Below are 17,768 nucleotides of genomic sequence, written 5' to 3'. Positions count from 1 at the left end.
ATTTCATGCTACACCCTTCCGCCCTTCCCCTTCCGTCTTATCTTTTGATTCTAAAAGTATGAAAACAAGAAACTGGCATCCTCCGGCGCATTTTCTCAGTCCATTGAGATTTTTTATTTCCACGGTTGCCGTGAGGCTGAAATAAACTAGTAAGAATTTTTACAGGTTTGGACATTTCTTAGGTCGACAAGGATTTTAGCAATTCAGAGGTCCCACCAATCCTGCATCATTAGATGGTAAGAGCAGATAACCCAACACCTTTATTTAGATTGTTCCGACACAACTACTCTGGGGGATGGTTTTATTTGCAGCGGCTCCCTCTGTCACAGCCACCAAGGTGAAAGGAACCCTAAGAATATCCCCGAAATGTTCCGGTGAGGAGTTCTGGCCAGTTCTTCCTGTCTGCCGCTCCCCAGGGCCAAACCCACTTTCAGGCCCACAGGTAACGTTAACGTGTAGTCACAACGGCGCTTCGCGAGGGCGGGCGGGGGAGGTCAGGTCCAGCCCCGCGCAAGGATGAGGCGGGAAGGCACCGCGCGGAGCTTAGGAGAGTAGGGCGCGGAGCTTAGGAGAGTAGGGCGACAGAGCCTCGGGCTGGAAGGCATCTGGGTGACCAGGGGCTAAGGGAGACAGAGGGAGCTGACGACAGAGGGGAGCAAAGCCGGAAGACGGGGAGGGAATGTAGTTGGCGGGTGGGCACCAGGTGGGCGGGGCCACACACTGGGGGCGGAGCTTCCGTGCAGGTCACGTGACGGTCTGGTGGCGACGGCGGTAGCGGCCGCGGCGTCTTCAGCGGCGCCCAGTGCAGGATGGTGCTGGCGGCGGCGGCGGCGGCCCTGGTGGCGGTGTCGTTGGCAGCAGCGGGAGGGGGTGCTGTGGCGAAAGCGGCGCCCGCGGGCGATATAAAATGGCGGATTTCGAGGAGTTGAGGGTAAGCTGGGGCGCGGGAATGGAGAGTGGAGGCCGCGGGGGAGGGGTGGGGAAGGGGAGGGGAAGGGGAGGTGGGGAAACCGCAACGTCGCCGGGCGCCACCTTCTTGCTGCGCGGGGACCGTTTGCGGAGCCCCGAGCCCTAGCCGGTCTCAGATCAGGCGCCCAGGTCTTAGGAGGCGAGAGAGGCTGCGAAGGGCCTGGGTCCGGGAGTGAGCAGCTGGGCTGTCCGGCCGAGGCTGTGCACACCTGCCGCTGGGCTGGGGCCATCCTCAGAAGGGGGAGGACACGACTTCCCTGTTATTTTAAGGGACGAGGTGGAAAGCAAAATTTGCTTTTCCATTTTCGCGAGGGGTGTAAGTGTTGATGGCGATTCAGAAGTCCACATGCTACTCACTTGGTAGGAGACTTGTTTTCTGAAACGTGAAGTTGGGTTTAGGAATTCTTCTCTTTCCCCCTTTTTATGGCTGATGCTCCGGTTTAGTCAGATGTGTGACAAGAAGGGGCCCTTCTACTAATGCTTTCTCAAAATCCTGGAGAGAAACGTGGTTTGGGGGGTGCCCTGCCTTCAACATTCAGCCTTAACCTTGATGTTTCCTTAATGCCATGGTAAGAAATCCTCAAAGTCCATGTTGTCATGAGGTTTGTTTGTATACTTTGCTTGCTCTTGAGGAAAAACATATTTCCTCCTAGTCTTAGAACAGTATCACAACTTTATTGTCGATGCTTTTGTATAGTAGAGGTTGAAATGGGGTGTGCTGGGGGTGGAATGGAAAGGATATATTCTCCCGGGCTGATAACATAAACCGCAATAAACGAGGCGGATACATTTTTTATGGCTCGCCAAATTGCTGGCGACCTTAACTTGAGTACTTAAGGACGGACACTCCAATTTTAAAAACAAAGTAGAAATGGATGTGAACTTGAAATTAAGTTAACTACCAACCTTTTGCTTAACATAGACGTATGATGTTATGGTTACTTGAATTAAGAAGGGAAAGAAATCCGGGAAAAGATTCAGTTTTGTATATTATTATTTTGGCGAGGGATCGGGTGGGGAAGGATGTTGGCTGTTAACAGTGGACATCAGCAAAAGAATGTATTGGAGATTCTGATCTAAAGAGAGATTGTTATAGTTTGTACAATGCCTGCCATTTTTCCTCCTGCTGTTTTAAAAAGAATTATTTAAATCCCAGTAAAGAGAAAAGTACATTAATGAATTTATGCCCTGTGCTAGTTTATACAGAGAACGAGGATAGTAGGTAAAAGGTGTTAATAATGATAAAGTATAAGGATTTTAGTGTCTTAAGACCCAGGTGCAGTGCTTTCCCCCTGGAGGCAACCAGGTTGGGAAAAAAAGCAGGGCAGGTTGTCTGCTTTTGAGGCAACCAGGCCTGAGCCTCACTTGTGTGAATTCATGCATTAGGTTTAGGATGGAAAGAAAAGGCTGGCGTTGAAGTTCAATTTATTTTTACCTGCAGTATTGTCTTCTTGTGTATAACATACATACAACTTTTCTTCCAAGACTTTTTGTTGATGAAAACTTTTCTAAGTCTTCAACTTGTATAAATGTTGGTCAAAGTTCAATAAAAAGAGAATTATTGGCTGGTATAGAGCAGAAAGGATGGCCAGCACCTAGGTTGGAGTAAAACTAGAAACTGCAAAGTGGTTGGAAACCAAAGAAGCTTTTCTTCTCCTCTCTCTCTCTTCCCTGCCTCTCATTTCTTTTGTGGGTCAGCTTCATCATCTCTTTCTGTAAATCACTTGTCTTTGCTTCTCCCTGCATTGATCGTTGTAGTGGGTTCAGGGAAAGGAAGAGGCAAATTCTGTGTGAAGGGAAATTGTGGGCTGAACAGTCAAAGATGATTATAATAATGTGTCACATATTAGAAGCTTCCATGGTGCTGGAGAAGAAATTATTCAGTTCATTGGTTGCTTATTTACAGCACTTATACATTGGCAAGAGTTTGTGGATTAACTATTAGTGAATTAACCTGGGACAGGCTCAAGGATAAGAGCTGATGGTCTGGACTTTTGTTTACTGTCACCCTGCTTTCTAGTCTGTAGTAGAGCCAAGCACAGAGGTGGGGAGAGGCAGAATAGTTGGTTCTGAAGTCCCTCATCTCTTTTTGAGTCAGAGCACCTTTTTTACCCTTGTCTTTCTCCTTGCGTTGCATAATTTTATGCTGGTGTTGCCCTTCAGCTGTCCTTAAAGAAGGCCCCTGCTGCAATTTAACCTGGTTAATCCACTCTCCCTACTCAAGTGGAGGGGTAGAGGGGAAACTAGTGAAATAAGATTTTTTTTTTGAAGACTTTTCTCTTCTGTATCCTCATGCCCTTTTGTGCATTGAGAGTTTATTATCTCCGTGTGTGTCAAAAGGAGATCGAATGTGAGTGTAAATTTTTGGATGTGTTATTTGGGCTAGTGAAAGAGCCAGTGATTATAACTTTCTTAATAGATACTGGTAAACCAGACACAGAAAATATTTTGTACTATGAGGATTAATACATTTTATAACATATTTTCTGTCCAGAAGGCTTGCAGTATTTAGTTCCTTAAACCTAACCGGACTGGCCAGCCACCTGGTACCTTCAGGTGCTGTTGGGTTGCAGATGGAGAATGGGAAGTTAAGAGGGATTTGAGGTTAGAGGTTCTTATTCCTCTTACCCCCCACCCAACTGTTGACAAGAAATAGTCTAATAATAGATATTAATAGATGTAACAGAATATACCATGTGATTCAAGGCTAATAGTGGTATTAAAAGATAAACCGAGGCATTAACATTTTAGGAATTTATTTGAGCAAAAAGTCAGTTTGAATTGGGCAGCACCAAACCAGAAGTGGTTAGGAACACTCAGTTGATAGGAGCTGGGGAAAAACTTAGAAGAGGCAGAAGCAAAATAAGGAAATTACTGACTGGGTATAGCTTAAACCCTAGTTGGCTTAGATTTTGGTTTGTTTACATAGGCACCACAGCATTAGAGTCACCTTAGTCTAATGACCTCCTTTGTTTAATTAATTTACAATTTCTTCCCCTTCGGTCATTATGTCATACATGAGAGTTAGACTAGAAACAGTATTAACACTGCTTAGACACCATCAGAGGTGAATCGCTCTGGTCTCATTGTGAAGCTCACAGATTATGATGTCATCCATGGAAGAATTGTTTTTGCTGTTTGTTGTTCTTTTTGTTTGTTTCTGGATAGTGATGAGAGCATGATATGGTCTTTAATTTTTTATTTATTTTATCATTATCTCCCCCTCCCCCCCACGGGTCACCACCTGGGACATATGTCCCCTGGGTGCACCTCAGTTCATGAGGCTTGGCCTCAGGGCCTCAGTGTGAGTAGGCCCCGACGGCCCTGCTGGGGGGGGGAATCTGGCCCCGAGGGGGGAGGGGGTGATGAGCAGGGGTGCAGGACCCTATACCCCTCCCCCCATATGGTTTTTTTTAACCAGGCTAGAGGACATTCTTTCTTAGGCATCAGTTCCAGAATACCTACTGTGTTAAGTTGTGGAGGGTTTGACCATTTGTAAGAGGTTTGCAGAAAGCTTCCTTTACCTGGTGGAAAGATACTTTGGCATAATGCATTAAAGCTTTACAGTATTTAGTCATAACAAAATGTATGAGTACAAGGACACATGGTTTTTATCATCAAAGGTATAGGTCTTCTTGTTACTGTTACATAAAGTGTTAATTTATGCTTTTGTATAGATAGATGTTGGTCCAATTGCTATCAAAACCAATGGTAGTAGTCCCTGGCTGGTGTAGCTCAGTGGATTGAGTGTGGGACTGTGAACCAGACAATCGCAGTTCAATTCCCAGTCAGGGCACATGCCTGGGTTGCAGGCCGGTTCCCTGCAGGTCAGTTCCCAGCAGGGGATGTATGAAAGGCAACGGTACATTGATGTTTCTCTCCCTCTCTCCTTCCCTTCCCCTCTAAAGATAAACACATTAAAAAATCTCTAAAAAAAAAAACCAGTGGTAGAACTTTTGGCTGGAGCAGTCCAGTGGGTTCTGTTAAATTAGGTAGTTTTAGTTTTAAGTTAACCATTTGTCCATTGGACTTGACTAGGTGACTAAGGACAGTAAAGAGCATGGTAAATACCATTTTATCAGTAGTGCTGTATTTAATTTCATAATAGATACTGGTAATCGTCCAGTGAAATGAGTTCCCATTACTGGAGATTTCTTTGGGGGTACTCCATAAAGGAAATATACATATTTTCTAAAAGTTTCTTAGCCACAGTTGTGACATCACAACTGTGATGGGAAGGCTTTTAATCCATCCTGAGAACATACAGACAATTACAAGAACATACTGATAACCCGTTGTGGAAGGCAGTTGCATGAGATCCATTTGTAAGTGTTCACATGGTCTAAGTAAGGTCACCAGTGGGAATGGCCTTCCCAGGGTTAAGGTCTTGAAAAATCAAACATTGGTCATAAACCAAATTTGCAACCTTGGATCAGTCATCCCACCTATACTTTGTCCTACTTTGGATCATTTTATCTGTGCCATGTGGGTTGCTGAATGTAGAGCTTTTAATAGTGGCATTATTTAAGGATATAGGAAGAACCAGGTGCCTGTCTGGACCCTCAGCAAGTCCTTGTTTAATATTAAATTTATACCCTTATTGGTCTCAACATTGTTACTCTAGCTTGGGTGCCTGATTTTGTGTGTGTGTGTGTGTGTGTGTGTGTGTGTGTGTGTGTGTGTGTGTGTTTTTAATTATTATGGTTTTTAATCCTCACCCAAGGACATGCTTATTGATTTTAGAGAGAGAGAGAGCAAGGGAGGGAAACACAGATGTGAGAGAGAAACATCAACTGGTTGCCTGTCGTACCTGCTCTGACTGGGACCCATTGTACAACCTAAGCATGTGCCCTGATCGGGTATCAAACCCACAACTTTTGGGTTTATGGGATGATGCTCCAACCAACTGAGCCATACTAGCCAGGGCCTGATTTTGATATTATATAAATTATTATAAATAATTTGGTAGCCCTGGCTGGTGTAGCTCAATGGATTGAGCACGGGCCTTCAAACTAGAGGATTGCGGTTCGATTCCCAGTCAGGGCACATGCCTGGGTTGCAGGTCAGTTCCCCTGCGGGGGACACACAAGAGGCAACCATACACTGATATTTCTCTCCCTTTCTCCTTCTCTTCCCCTCTAAAGATAAATGAATAAAGTCTTTAAAAAGAATAATAATTTGGTTAGAGTCAATCCTACGGAGTTTATTCAAGTCACATACTGGAACGATTTAGTTCTAGCTAGTGTAGCATCTGCTAGAGCATTTTCCTGAACTCAGGTTCTGTTTTTCTAGTATGAGCTTCAATTTTAATAATTGCAGTTTTAGCTAGGCAGTACAATGACAGAGTAGTTCTTTTACTTGGGGCCCATTCTTGATTGGGGTTCCACTAGAAATGAGGCACCCTTTCTGTTTCTTAAACATTCCAAAGTCATATCTGCCGTCAGTATAAATGCTTACTGATTTTCCATTGGATAGCTAACAAGCTAAAGTGAGGCCTTGTGCTGCTGGTTGAGCGTTGCTGTAGCATTTGGTGCTTGATATTTCCCTTCTGCATTCGTACCATAGGACCCAGGGATGAAGAGTATTAAATCTGGGCTTTCCAATGATGTGTTTTGCAAATGAGTGCAAGGGCTTAATAACCATGACACCATGTCTACATAGTTATGGTGAGCCATGCCATTGTCATGCAAGGGTAGGGGGCTGAGCAAGTTGCAGTGCCTAAGATGGAGTTTAGAAGGTGAAAGGAGAAGGATCTCCTAAGATGGTAGTCTGCTTGATGTCGAGACTGGAGCCTGATACACTTTGAACAGCATGAGGTACTTAAGTATAAATCTTTTCCTAAAATCCCCAGTTCCACCAGTTCAGCTGTTGTGACTGCTTTCAGTTTGGGTATATTCTGATTACTGGATCTAATTGTTAGTATAATTTGGGAGCCCTAGGGTGGGAATTTGTAGGGCTAATTTTAGTTGGCTGAAGGCCAGCCTGCTCATGGTTTTCTTCCCAGGGTGAGGGGTCTGGAATTGAGTTTCTTGTAAGTTCATATGGAAGAGTTGTGATCAGAAAAAAATTTGGAGCCTGAGATCCATAGTATTCTGCAAGTCCAAGGAAACTCATTGACTATCATTTACACGTAGGTGTGGGGAAGTTTTAGTTACTAGTGTTTATTCTGTCAGGTGTGAGGGAAATAGGCCTTCTGCAGTCGAATCATGGCTGAAGTTGTGAACCTTTTCTGATAATTGGAGTTTTTTCTTGGAGGCCTTATGCCTTTACAAACTAATTGCTGTAATAGGTAAATTAAATCTATTTCCCAATTATCCCTTGTAGAGGAACATAAAAATAAGTCATCTACATATTGAAAGAGTGTGGAGTTTTTAGGAAACTGTAAAGTTGCCAGATCATGATGTAAAACCTGAGCAAAATAGTACAGGCCTTCAGTGTACCCTGTGGCATTAATAGTGTAGGCATACATACGGTTAGTTTTTCTAAGTGATGGTAAATACATACTGATTCTTCTTGTCAACTGGGATACTAAAGAAAGCAGAGCAAAGATCTGCCACTGTGAACCATTTTGAGTCTGTAGGTACATAGATAACAAGGTATTTTGGAACTACAGGGAACCTTGGTATCACAGTTTTATTAATCACATGCAGCAAATCCCCAACTTCATTCGTTTGGTTTTTAATGGGTAAAATCAGAGTGTTAAAGGAACTAGTGTATGGAATTGTAAATCCTTGATTAATTAAGTCTTCTATGGTCGGTGAGAGCCCTAGGATAGCTTCTGGTTTTAGTGGATATTGAGGGGATTTAGGCAGGAGTTTGGAATGATCTTTTTGGATTTTTATGGGTTTGGAACTCTTAATTTTACCTTTGTAAGAAGCCCATAGGCATTTAGGTACTTCTGAGAGAAGGGGGCTTCCAGACTTGGTCAATTTCATCAGTTCTATTCATCAGTTCGATTCCCAGCTCTTGCAGAGCTGCAGAGCACTCAGGTTCAGGAGAGTTAGGAAATTCTAAGATCATTTCTCTGTCTGAGTTAAATATTATATGACTCCTCAATTTAGAAAGTAAATCTTGTCCTAACAGTTTTATTGGAGCAGAGTAATATAGAAGGAAAGTATGTTTCCCTGAAATGGCCTTAGTGTGATCTGAACTGGTTTAGACACAGATACCCTTTGTTACTGTGGGTTTTTTTAATGGATTATTTTATTACAGTTGTCCCAATTTTCTCCCTTGTCCCCCTCTACCTAGCACTCCTCATTCTCTCCAGTGATTCCCCCCTCTTTTGTTCATGTCCATGAGTCATGCATATAAGTTCTTTGGAAACTCCATTTCCTGTACTTGCTCTTAACATCCCCCTTCCTATTCTTTAACTGCTGATCTGTACTTCTTAATCCCTTTACCTTTTCTCCCATTCTTCCAGACCCTCCTTACTGACCACCTTCCCAGTGTTCTCCTTATCTATGATTCTGTTTCGGTTCTGCTTGTTTGCTTAGTTTGTTGGTTTTTTTTAGATTCAGTTGATGATAGTTATGTACTTACTGCCATTTTAATGATAATAGTTTGTCTCTTCAATATTTTCCATAATAATGGTTTGGTGATAATGAATTCCTTTAGCTTTACCTTGTCTGGGAAGCATTTTATATGCGCTTCAATTCTAAATGATAGCTTTACTGGATAAACTAATCTAAATTGTAGGTCCTTGCTTTTCATCACTTGCAAATATTTTTTCCCAATCCCTTCTAACCTGCAAAGTTTCTTTTGAGAAATTGACTAACAGTCATATAGGAACTTTTTTGTAGGTAACTAACTGCTTTTTCTCTTGCTGCTTTTAAGATTCTCTCTTCATTTGGAGATAGTCTGTTAGGATATGAACCCACTATGTTCTCAAATCGCTGGCCATCTGAAGTGCCCATAGTGATTCACTCCCTGTCTCTGCTTATTGGGTTTGGTGGTGACAGGCAGCCTGAACTCCGGTGTCCTTTCCAGTTTCATATTTTGGCGACTCTGGTGGGACAGACTTTGGGACTCTCCAGAGGACTGCAAACAACTCAAGATGATATCTGAGCTATTGTACTCCAGGTTGAGATGACCACCGCCCAGGACAGGAATGCTGAAGTTGTATTTTTCTAATCCAGTTAACTTCCCTGAATTCCAAACCCCTTACCTACACTTTGTTCTCCTTATAAAAAGGGCCAGTTTAAAATGGAATTTAAGATGGTATGTTAGGGTGTGAACCTGCCATCATTGAGATCGCTGGCCATCTGAATAAAGCACCCATAAAGGTTAAAAGAAATTCTCTCTTAATCTTTAACCTTTGGCATTTTAATTGTGATGTGTCATGGAGTGGGTCTTTTTGCATCCGTCTTGTTTGGGGCTCTGTGCTTTCTGGACTTAATGTGTATATTTCCTTCACCAAATATAGGGAAGTTTTCTTTCAAATAGCTTTTCAGTTTCTTGCTCTTTTTCTCCTTCTGGCAAATGTTGGAACACTTGAAGTTGTCCCAGAGGCTGCTTATACTATCCTCATTTTTTGGATTCTTTTTTTCTTGTTCTGATTAGTTGCTTTTTGCTTCCTTATGTTCTCAGTAATTGATTTGATTCTTGGCTTCATCCTATCTATTGTTATTTCCTTGTAAATTGTTCCTTATTTCAATTGATGAATCCTTTGTTTCTGTCTGGATCTTTTTTATGCTGTTAAGTTCCTCTGTAATTTCCTTGAGCATCCTTATAACCAGTGTTTTGAATTCTGTATCTGGTAGATTGCTTTACTCCCTTTTGTTTAGTTCTTTTTCTGGAGTTTTGATCCATTCTTTCATTTGGGCCATATTTCTTTGTCTCTGCATTTTGGCAGCCTCCTGACACAGGTACCCTTTGAATTTGGTTAGAAACTCCCACTACAGAAGTATTATCTTTATTCCTAGAGATTTGCTATTTTATAAAAGTAGATAAAGTAGCTCCATATCCATCAATATGGTTCGGGACTCTGTCAATTTTTATCTTAGTTTTGCCTTCCTCATTTAGAGGTATCATGGGGAGCAACTTTTCCAAAAGATCCCTCAGAGCCCCATCAATGATTATTATTTTTGTAATCAAATTTTTTAAAGACCTTGTGATGTAGGAACATTCTGGCAAAAGGTGGAAGTTCATTAAATGATGGGTTCAGTAAGGGTATTCCCTTTTCCAGTGGCTTGGTTGTTTACAATAAAGGCAGACATTTCAGGCACAGTATCCCTGAGTGGAGAGGCCCTCTAGTTCTGGCTTGAAATGTGCATGTGGAGGTTGAGCTGTCCGGCTTTAAATTTTTTACCTTGGTACAAAGTTTTTACAAAATGCTCAGCTAACTCAGCAAGAGGAGCAGCTTTCCAGCCCAGTTTGTGTCTCTTTATTTGGCTACTACCACCTAGTTTGGACTGGAGCTTACTAATGAATAAGGAAGTCAGGGCTTGTGTTTAATGAAGAAAGCCCAGAATGTTTCACAAAATGTTTTCAATCTTGTGTTATAGTCTGAAAATGGTTCATCCTTTTTTTTTGTTGGAAGATTGAATGATACCAGTCGGTCTTTTGAAGAATACTTTATCAGTACTTTCAAGTAGGTCTTGGGCTATTTTTCTGGTGTGTTTTGGGCTATCCCTGACAGAGTGACTAGTATGTGGATCTTTAACATTGCTCTTGGGATCTTCCCATGTGGCCAGGTCCTGATGTTACAAGGATAAATTGGTAGAGATCTGAGAGTTCCGGATTGTAAACTCCAATTAGAATTCTAAATTCCTTAGAAGTTTTTGAGGATTCTATTTAGGGATTGGAAAAATCTCTGATGATGGCCCTAAATTCAGTCTTTGACCATGGAGAAGTTTGCTATTCCACTCTCAGCAGAGGACTTCACTTTATGGAAACATTTCTTTTCTAAATCCTCACTCAGGAATATGTTTTTCTTGATTTTGGGGGGGTGGTGGAGGAGGGAAACATTGATGTGAGAAGCATCCTGAAGGGCCACACTTTAAAAGGTATTTGTTTAATCTCTAGCTTATCTTCAGAGTGAAAAGGCAATTGAGGGATCAGTAGGTTCATAGTATTTAGGGAAAGGATAAAGTGAAGGCTCAGTCCCAGCAGCCAGGGTCGGGTTAGTCAGCTTGTTGCTCAAGTTTTCCATTTGCCTGTTGTAAAGAATCTTTTAGAGCAGTAATTTTTGATTCATTTAGTTTCTTTGAAGTTTCTGCATACCAGTAAAAATACATTTCATTGTTTTGGGGAAATTCAGGACTCTTTTGTCTAGAGCATCTCATAAATAGTAAGCTCATCTTGGTTAAAAGTTCCCTACTTTGGCCACTGTAAATTTAGGATTACTTTTGGTAAGGTTTACCCACTGATTCAGAAATACACAGGTTTGCCCTGACTGGGGTAGCACTGTTGTTTAGAGTGTCGTTCCAGTATGCCAAAGGTTGCGTGTTCGATCCCTGGTCAGGGCATGTGCAAGAATCAACGAATGTATGCATAAATAAGCAGAACAACAAATTGATGTTTTCTCTCTCCCTCATTTCTTTCCTTTCTTCCCCCCTTCTTTTCTCTCTCTAAATTTAATACATAAATTTTTTTAAAAAGGAAAGAAACACACAGGTACTGGACCCATAATTTTTATACATACACTTAGCCAGGGGTCCCAGATGGAGGAGTCCCAGATTGTGTGGACTCAGAGATGCCCCTTTTTATCTTCCCAAGGCATTGCACTGAGTCCAGTCCATCTTAAGTTCCATCCTGTCCAACACTAGACCCAGTCTGGTTTCTTTCAGTTCTGCCAACCCAAGACCCAGTCATGAGACAGAAATGCTCAAATACATTTGAAGAACTCATTTAAATACAAAAACTGTGGAGCTCAGATTTGAGAGGTACCTACTTGTGACTTCCAGCTGCATCTGGTAAACAGTGGTTTCACTAGGCACAGTGAGTACCTTCACCAGGTTGCTCATTGCTTTTGGGAGTTGTTGGGGGCGTCTCCTTTGGGTCCTGCATCTGACACCAGAAGTGTTAAAAAGACAGACTGAGGCATATAAACATTTTAGGAATTCGAGCAAAACTCATTGTGAATTGGGTAGCACTAAACTGGAAGTGGTTAGGAGCTGGGAAAAAAAACTTTTGTAGAGAAGAGGTGAAAACAAAGGGAGGAAATTATTGCCTGGCTATAGCTTAAACCCTAGTTGGCTGTTTGTGATTGTTGTCCTTAGATTTTGCTTTCATAGCCTGGAAGTAATCAGAGGCTTCGATTTTGGTTTACTACTGTAGGCGCTTCTCGTGGCATTTGAGCCACTTCAGTCAAATGAGCTCCTTGTTTAATTTAACAGGAGGTACTCATTAATTTAACAGAAGGTCTTTTAAATTAAGAGACTTAACCAGTTTTTTAACAGAAGATTTTCTTTCTTGAAGGCTCGAGTGTTTGGTTCCTTATACCTAGCAGAACTTGCCATCCTGCTAGCTTCAGGTGCTGTGGGTTGCAGAGGGAGAGTGGGAAGTTAAGGGGGAATTCGAAGTTAGAGGTTCTCAACTTTTCTACTCCCCAACTATTGAACAAGGAAATAGTCTAATAGATATTAATAGATGCAACAGAATATACCATGTGATTCAAGGCTAATAGTGTTATTAAAAGATAAACTGAGGCATTAACATTTAGGAATTTGAGTAAAAAATCAGTTTGAATTGGGCAGCACCAAAACCAGAAGTGGTTAGGAGCACTCAGTTGATAGGAGCTGGGGAAAAACTTAGAAGAGGCAGAAGCAAAATAAGGAAATTACTGCCTGGGTATAGCTTAAACCCTAGTTGGCTTAGATTTTGGTTTGTTTACATAGGCACCACAGTGTTAGAGTTGACCTCATCTGAAACTACTGTTTTTGATCTGTGGTTGGTTGAATCCATAGATGTGAAATCCATGGATATGAAGGGCCAACTGTATTTTTTTTTTTAATTCTTATGTAAGTTGACCTGTACGGTTCAAACCTGCATTATTCAAGGATCAACTGTATTTAAATTAAAATGAAGTAGATAATTTCTAATGGTTAACCAGATGTTCTTACCTATCATAGACACTTTTACATTTGTTTTTTCCTTAGGCTGTACCCTGCCTTTGGTAAACATGAATATCTTTTCTGTTAAAAGTAACATTTTTCTAAGTATAACATTCTTTAGATGTTTTTCTCTTTTCTCAGCATTTTTGCCTTTGTTTTTCTGGGTTGGATCTTTATCTTTTTAAAAAGTTTTTAAAATTGAGATGTAATTTACATACCATAAAATTTACCCTTTTAAAGTATTCAATTCAGTGATTTGATCTCTTCACAGAGTTAAGCAACCACCACTACCACCTGATTCCAGAGCATTTTCATCATTCGCAAAGGAACCTTGTAACTGTTAGCAGTGGCTCCCTGCACCCTCTTCCCCCCAGCCCTCAGTTTTCACTAATCTACTTTCTGTCTCTTTGGATTTGCCTGTTCTGCACATTTCATAGAAATAGAATCATACACATGGCCTGTTGTGTCTGGCTTCTTCCATTTAACACAGCCTTTCTAAGGTTCATTCGTGTTGTAGCATGTATCAGTGCTTTATTCCTTTTTATGTCCAAGTAATATTCCACAGTATTTTGTTTATCCATTCATGAATTTATGTGCAGTTGGATTGTTCTTTCTTTTTGATTAGTATGAATATGCATCAACAAATGTATAAGTTTTGTGTGGACATAATATCTTTATATTATCCTTACCCAAGGATGTTTTTTTCATTGCTTTTAGAGAAGAGGTCGGGGAAAGAGAAACATCTATTTGTTGTCTTCTCGTATGTGCCCTGACTGGCAATGGAAGACCTTTTGGGCTTTGGGCTGAGTCTCCAACCAACTGAGCTACATTGGCCAGGACTTTATATTTAATTTTTTAATTTTTATTTATTAATTTTAGAGGGGGGAGGAGAGAGAGACATTGATTTGTTATGTCACTTATTTATGCATTACTTAATTGATTCCTGTCTGTGCCCGGACTGGGGATAGAACCCATAACCTTGGCATATTGGAATGATGCTGTAACAGGCCAAGCTGTCTGGCCAGGGCTGGATGCATGTTTTTGATTTTGGGGGGTAGTTATGTAGGACTGGTATTCTGGGTCATGTGGTAGCTTTTTTTTTTATAAGACATCTTTTTAAAGATTTTTATTTATTTATCTTTAGAGGGGAAGGGAAGGAGAGAGGGAGAGAAATAGCAGTGTATGGTTGCCTCTCGTGCATCCCCTGCTGGGAACTGGCCTGCAACCCGGGCATGTGTCCTGACTGGGATTCAAACCTCAACCCTTTGGTTCGCAGGCCCATGCTCAATCCACTGAGCTACACCACCCAGGGCATATGGTAGCTTTATGTGTAAGTTTTTGAGGAACTTCCATACTGTTTTCTAAAACTGCTGCACCATTTTACATTCCTACCAGCAGTATATAATAAAGGCTCTAAGTTTTCTACATCTCTTGGATTACATGGGTGTGAAGTGGTATCTCATTGTGGTTTTAATTTGCATTTCCCTGATGATTAGTGATTTCGAACATCTTTTTATATGCTAATTAGCCATTTGTATATCTTTAGAGAAATGTCTGTTCAAGCCTTTTGCCCATTTTTAAAATTGTTTTTTAAATTAATTTTAAGTTCTTTATTCTAGATGCACATTCTTTATCAAATATATATTTTGCACGTATTTTCTTCCTTTTTTGGACTGTCTTCACTTTTCCAGTAGTGTATTTTGAAGCACAAAAGTTTTAAATTTTGATGAAGTTTATCTACTTTTCCTTTTGTTGCTTTTGATGTCAAATCCAAGAAGCTGTTGCCTAATCAGTCATAAAGATTTATGCTCGTTTTTATCTAAGGGGTTATATTTATAGTTTCAGCTTTTACATTTAGGTTATTGATCCATTTTGAGTTAGTTTTTGTTTACAGTGTAAAGTAGGGATTAGTCCTAGCATTACTTTTTTTTTTAAAGACAATTCTTTTCCCGTTGAGTTGTCTTGACAATTTGTGTTTATTGAGGAGTACCTCAACACAAGGAATTGGAAAGGCAAATTGAAGTAAAAGTGTTATGTGGAATCAGTTGGTATCATAGACCAAAATATTTTCTATGAATGTTTATTTTGAAGGCCTAGAAATGTGGCCTTTTCCTGGATTTTTTTGAGAAATGTTTTTTTGTTGTTTTTGCTTTGCTTATTCTGCTGAGAAAAATATAAACCTAACAGACATTCACAGCTCTCCATTTGTTTATCCATATAGGTCAGTAATAGCAAATCTTTATTATGTCACAGACTGTATATATTTTTTGGTATTTGCATGAATATTGACTTTATGCTATTGAACAAGTTTTAATAACACTTTGTATTCTCTTATTTCTGTTTCTTATTTTTATTTAAATGAGAGCAATCCTTGTGTAGTCAGTGCAGAAAACCCCAAAAGTAGAAGTTCTTCCTCCCCACTAAGTACCACTCCTCATATAAGTGCCTTAAACTGTTTTTGTTTTTTAAAAAATTTTAGGTTAATTCCAAAACTCAAAAATACCAACATATCTTCCTGTATTTTAATTTTTTTCTTTTACCTCTAAACAGCATCTGTTGCTTGACTTTAGTAGATATAAAATTTAGGTCATTATGTTTTTCACTTTGTTTCTAATTCTATTCTTACATTTTTTGTTCTCTTCTAGCATTGATTATTCTTAACTTTTTGCAATGGTTAATTTCTGTTTCTTAGCCTATTTTAGACAATAACTCTTCAGTTCTGAGCACTTAACACCCATATATTTTTCTTGGTTTCTCCTGCCTTCACACTTCTTCCAGCCTTAATTTTCTATTTCATTGTCAAGATTTATATCATTTATATGACAGTGTATAACTCTTCTATACTTCTCTGTGCTTCTAAAGGAGATTCTAGAAATTGAATACTAATAACCAGCCTTTGTAATATGAATATTAGTCACTGTAGAACCAAGTGGTGTGGAGCTATATAGGAAATTCTGTTACTAAACCTGTGCTCCTTAAAGGAGAAATATAACAAACTCCTGCTTATGTGAGGAGAGCTCATAGATATTATTTTTAAAATTTGCTATTATAATGTGTTTTCATCTGGTAGCCATTTAGTTTTTCTTGAAGATAGACTTTCTGGAGCTCTCAACTTTTCTAATTTGGGCAGCTTGCTTTCTAGATGTGCTAATACACATCTGATTGAACGTTTCTTTCTTCCTTCTGGTCCACACCGTTGATTTGAGTACCAGTTTTCTTCCCATCACTGTTGGTTCCCCATACATTTTTCTTCATTTCATTTAGCATAGCCTTCATTTTTCTAATATGGTCTAATTTGCAACCATATTCAACCAATTCTGTGAACATCCTGATTACCAGTGTTTTGAACTGTGCATCTGATAGGTTGGCTATGTCTTTATCACTTAGTTGTATTTTTTCTGGAGCTTTGATTTGTTCTTTCATTTGGGCCATTTTTTTTTTTCTTGGCCTGCCTGTTACATAGTGAGGGGTGGAGCCTTAGGTGTTCACCAGGGTGGGGCAACTGATGTCCTTGTGTTGTGATGCTGTATGTGGGGGAGGGGTCTGAGAGGAAACAAAGGCGCTTGCTTCACTCTGATGGTTTTCAGTCACTTCCCCCACTACCCACAAGCAAATTGGGTCCTTCTGTTGCTGATTCCCATGTGGGTGGGCCTGTGCACGTTCTGGGACCCTGTGGGTCTCTCTAACAACCTCTCATGTGAGGCTGGGAGTTTCTCCCTCCTGGAGAGGTCTGTCTCCCCCCCCCCCCCCCAGTTGTTCCTCCCGGTTTATCTGCGTGCAAACGTGGGACTGCCTACTCCACCAGCTGCTGCCTTGTCAAGAGTCCTCTCTCCCTGGCTGCCCTTCTCCACCCTTCCTACTGGTCTGGATGAACTGGTCTGGTCTTCTTTAACTCCTTGGTTGTCGGACTTCCATTCAGTTTGATTTTCTTTCAGTTCTGGTTATTTTTTGTTTTTAAATTGTTGTTGTCCTTCCTTTGGTTGTGCTAGGAGGCATAGTGTGTTTACCTATACCTCCATCTTGGCTGGAAGTCTCCCATGTCTTTTTTTTTTTTAATTCCATTTTCATTTTACTGTAATATAATCATGAATATTGTTTTAGGAAGGGTATGCTGGTGATAAAATTTGTAATTTTTTGAATGTTTGAAAATGGATTGCCTTTATTTCTGATTGAAGGTTTAGATACAGAATTTTAATTTGGTAATGCAGTTTTTTCCTCTGAACTTTGAAAGCTCTGCTCTTTCCGTTTAAAGCACCCAGTGTTGCTAATAGAATTCCATTGCAAATCTGGTAGCTATCCTTTTGTAGTAACCGCTTTTCCATTCTTTATGGTGATCATTCTTTACCTTTGATCTGTTAAATGTGTTTAGTTGTAGGCTTTTTCATTCCTTCTTGTGGGTTCTTTTTCAGTTCTAAGACTCTTCAGGTCTAGGAAATTATCTTCTGATCATTTCTTCCCTCCTTTTCTGTTTTTCCTCAAACTCTTGACAGGTAAATGTTGGACTTCCCAAATTGAGGCTTTATTTGTTTATTATACTCCAGAAGAGTTCCTTGACTTTGTCTTTGACCTTTTCTATAGAGCTTATTTCAGTAATTAAGTTTTTAATTTGTAAGAACTGTACGCCCCCTCTGTTCCCCCCCATTCCTTACTTTCTTTCTGAATATCATGCATGTTGTAGTTTGTTCATTCCCTTCTAGCAAAATAATAGAGTTGCAGCTGCTCCATGTCCTTTCTTTGTCTACTCTT

The 17,768-nt window shown here is 40.4% G+C and overlaps 1 protein-coding gene across 7 annotated transcripts in view; it reads left to right on the top strand.

The window, feature by feature from the left end:
* Positions 1-326: 326 nt before the first annotated feature.
* PIAS2 (protein inhibitor of activated STAT 2) overlaps positions 327-17,768 on the top strand; it is a 72,178-nt gene continuing 54,736 nt past the window's right edge. For 2 of the 7 annotated variants that reach the window (XM_053664189.1, XM_053664191.1), the window contains exon 1: positions 328-442. Coding sequence is in view for 2 of the 7 variants with exons in the window: in XM_053664190.1 (XP_053520165.1) it covers positions 908-931 (24 nt within the window). In the remaining 5 variants the exon portion in view is untranslated. Of the gene's footprint in view, positions 443-743; positions 932-1,464; positions 1,539-17,768 lie in introns of those variants that run through there. The other 5 variants (XM_053664190.1, XM_053664193.1, XM_037165052.2 and 2 more) reach the window with 4 other exon arrangements.

This window comes from Artibeus jamaicensis, unplaced genomic scaffold, assembly GCF_021234435.1.
Source record: "Artibeus jamaicensis isolate MK-2021 breed Jamaican fruit bat unplaced genomic scaffold, CSHL_Jam_final contig_354, whole genome shotgun sequence".
Classification (NCBI taxonomy): Eukaryota; Metazoa; Chordata; class Mammalia; order Chiroptera; family Phyllostomidae; genus Artibeus; species Artibeus jamaicensis.
The sequence above is the reverse complement of the archived record's forward strand: the minus strand, read 5'-3'. Positions and strand labels throughout refer to the sequence as shown.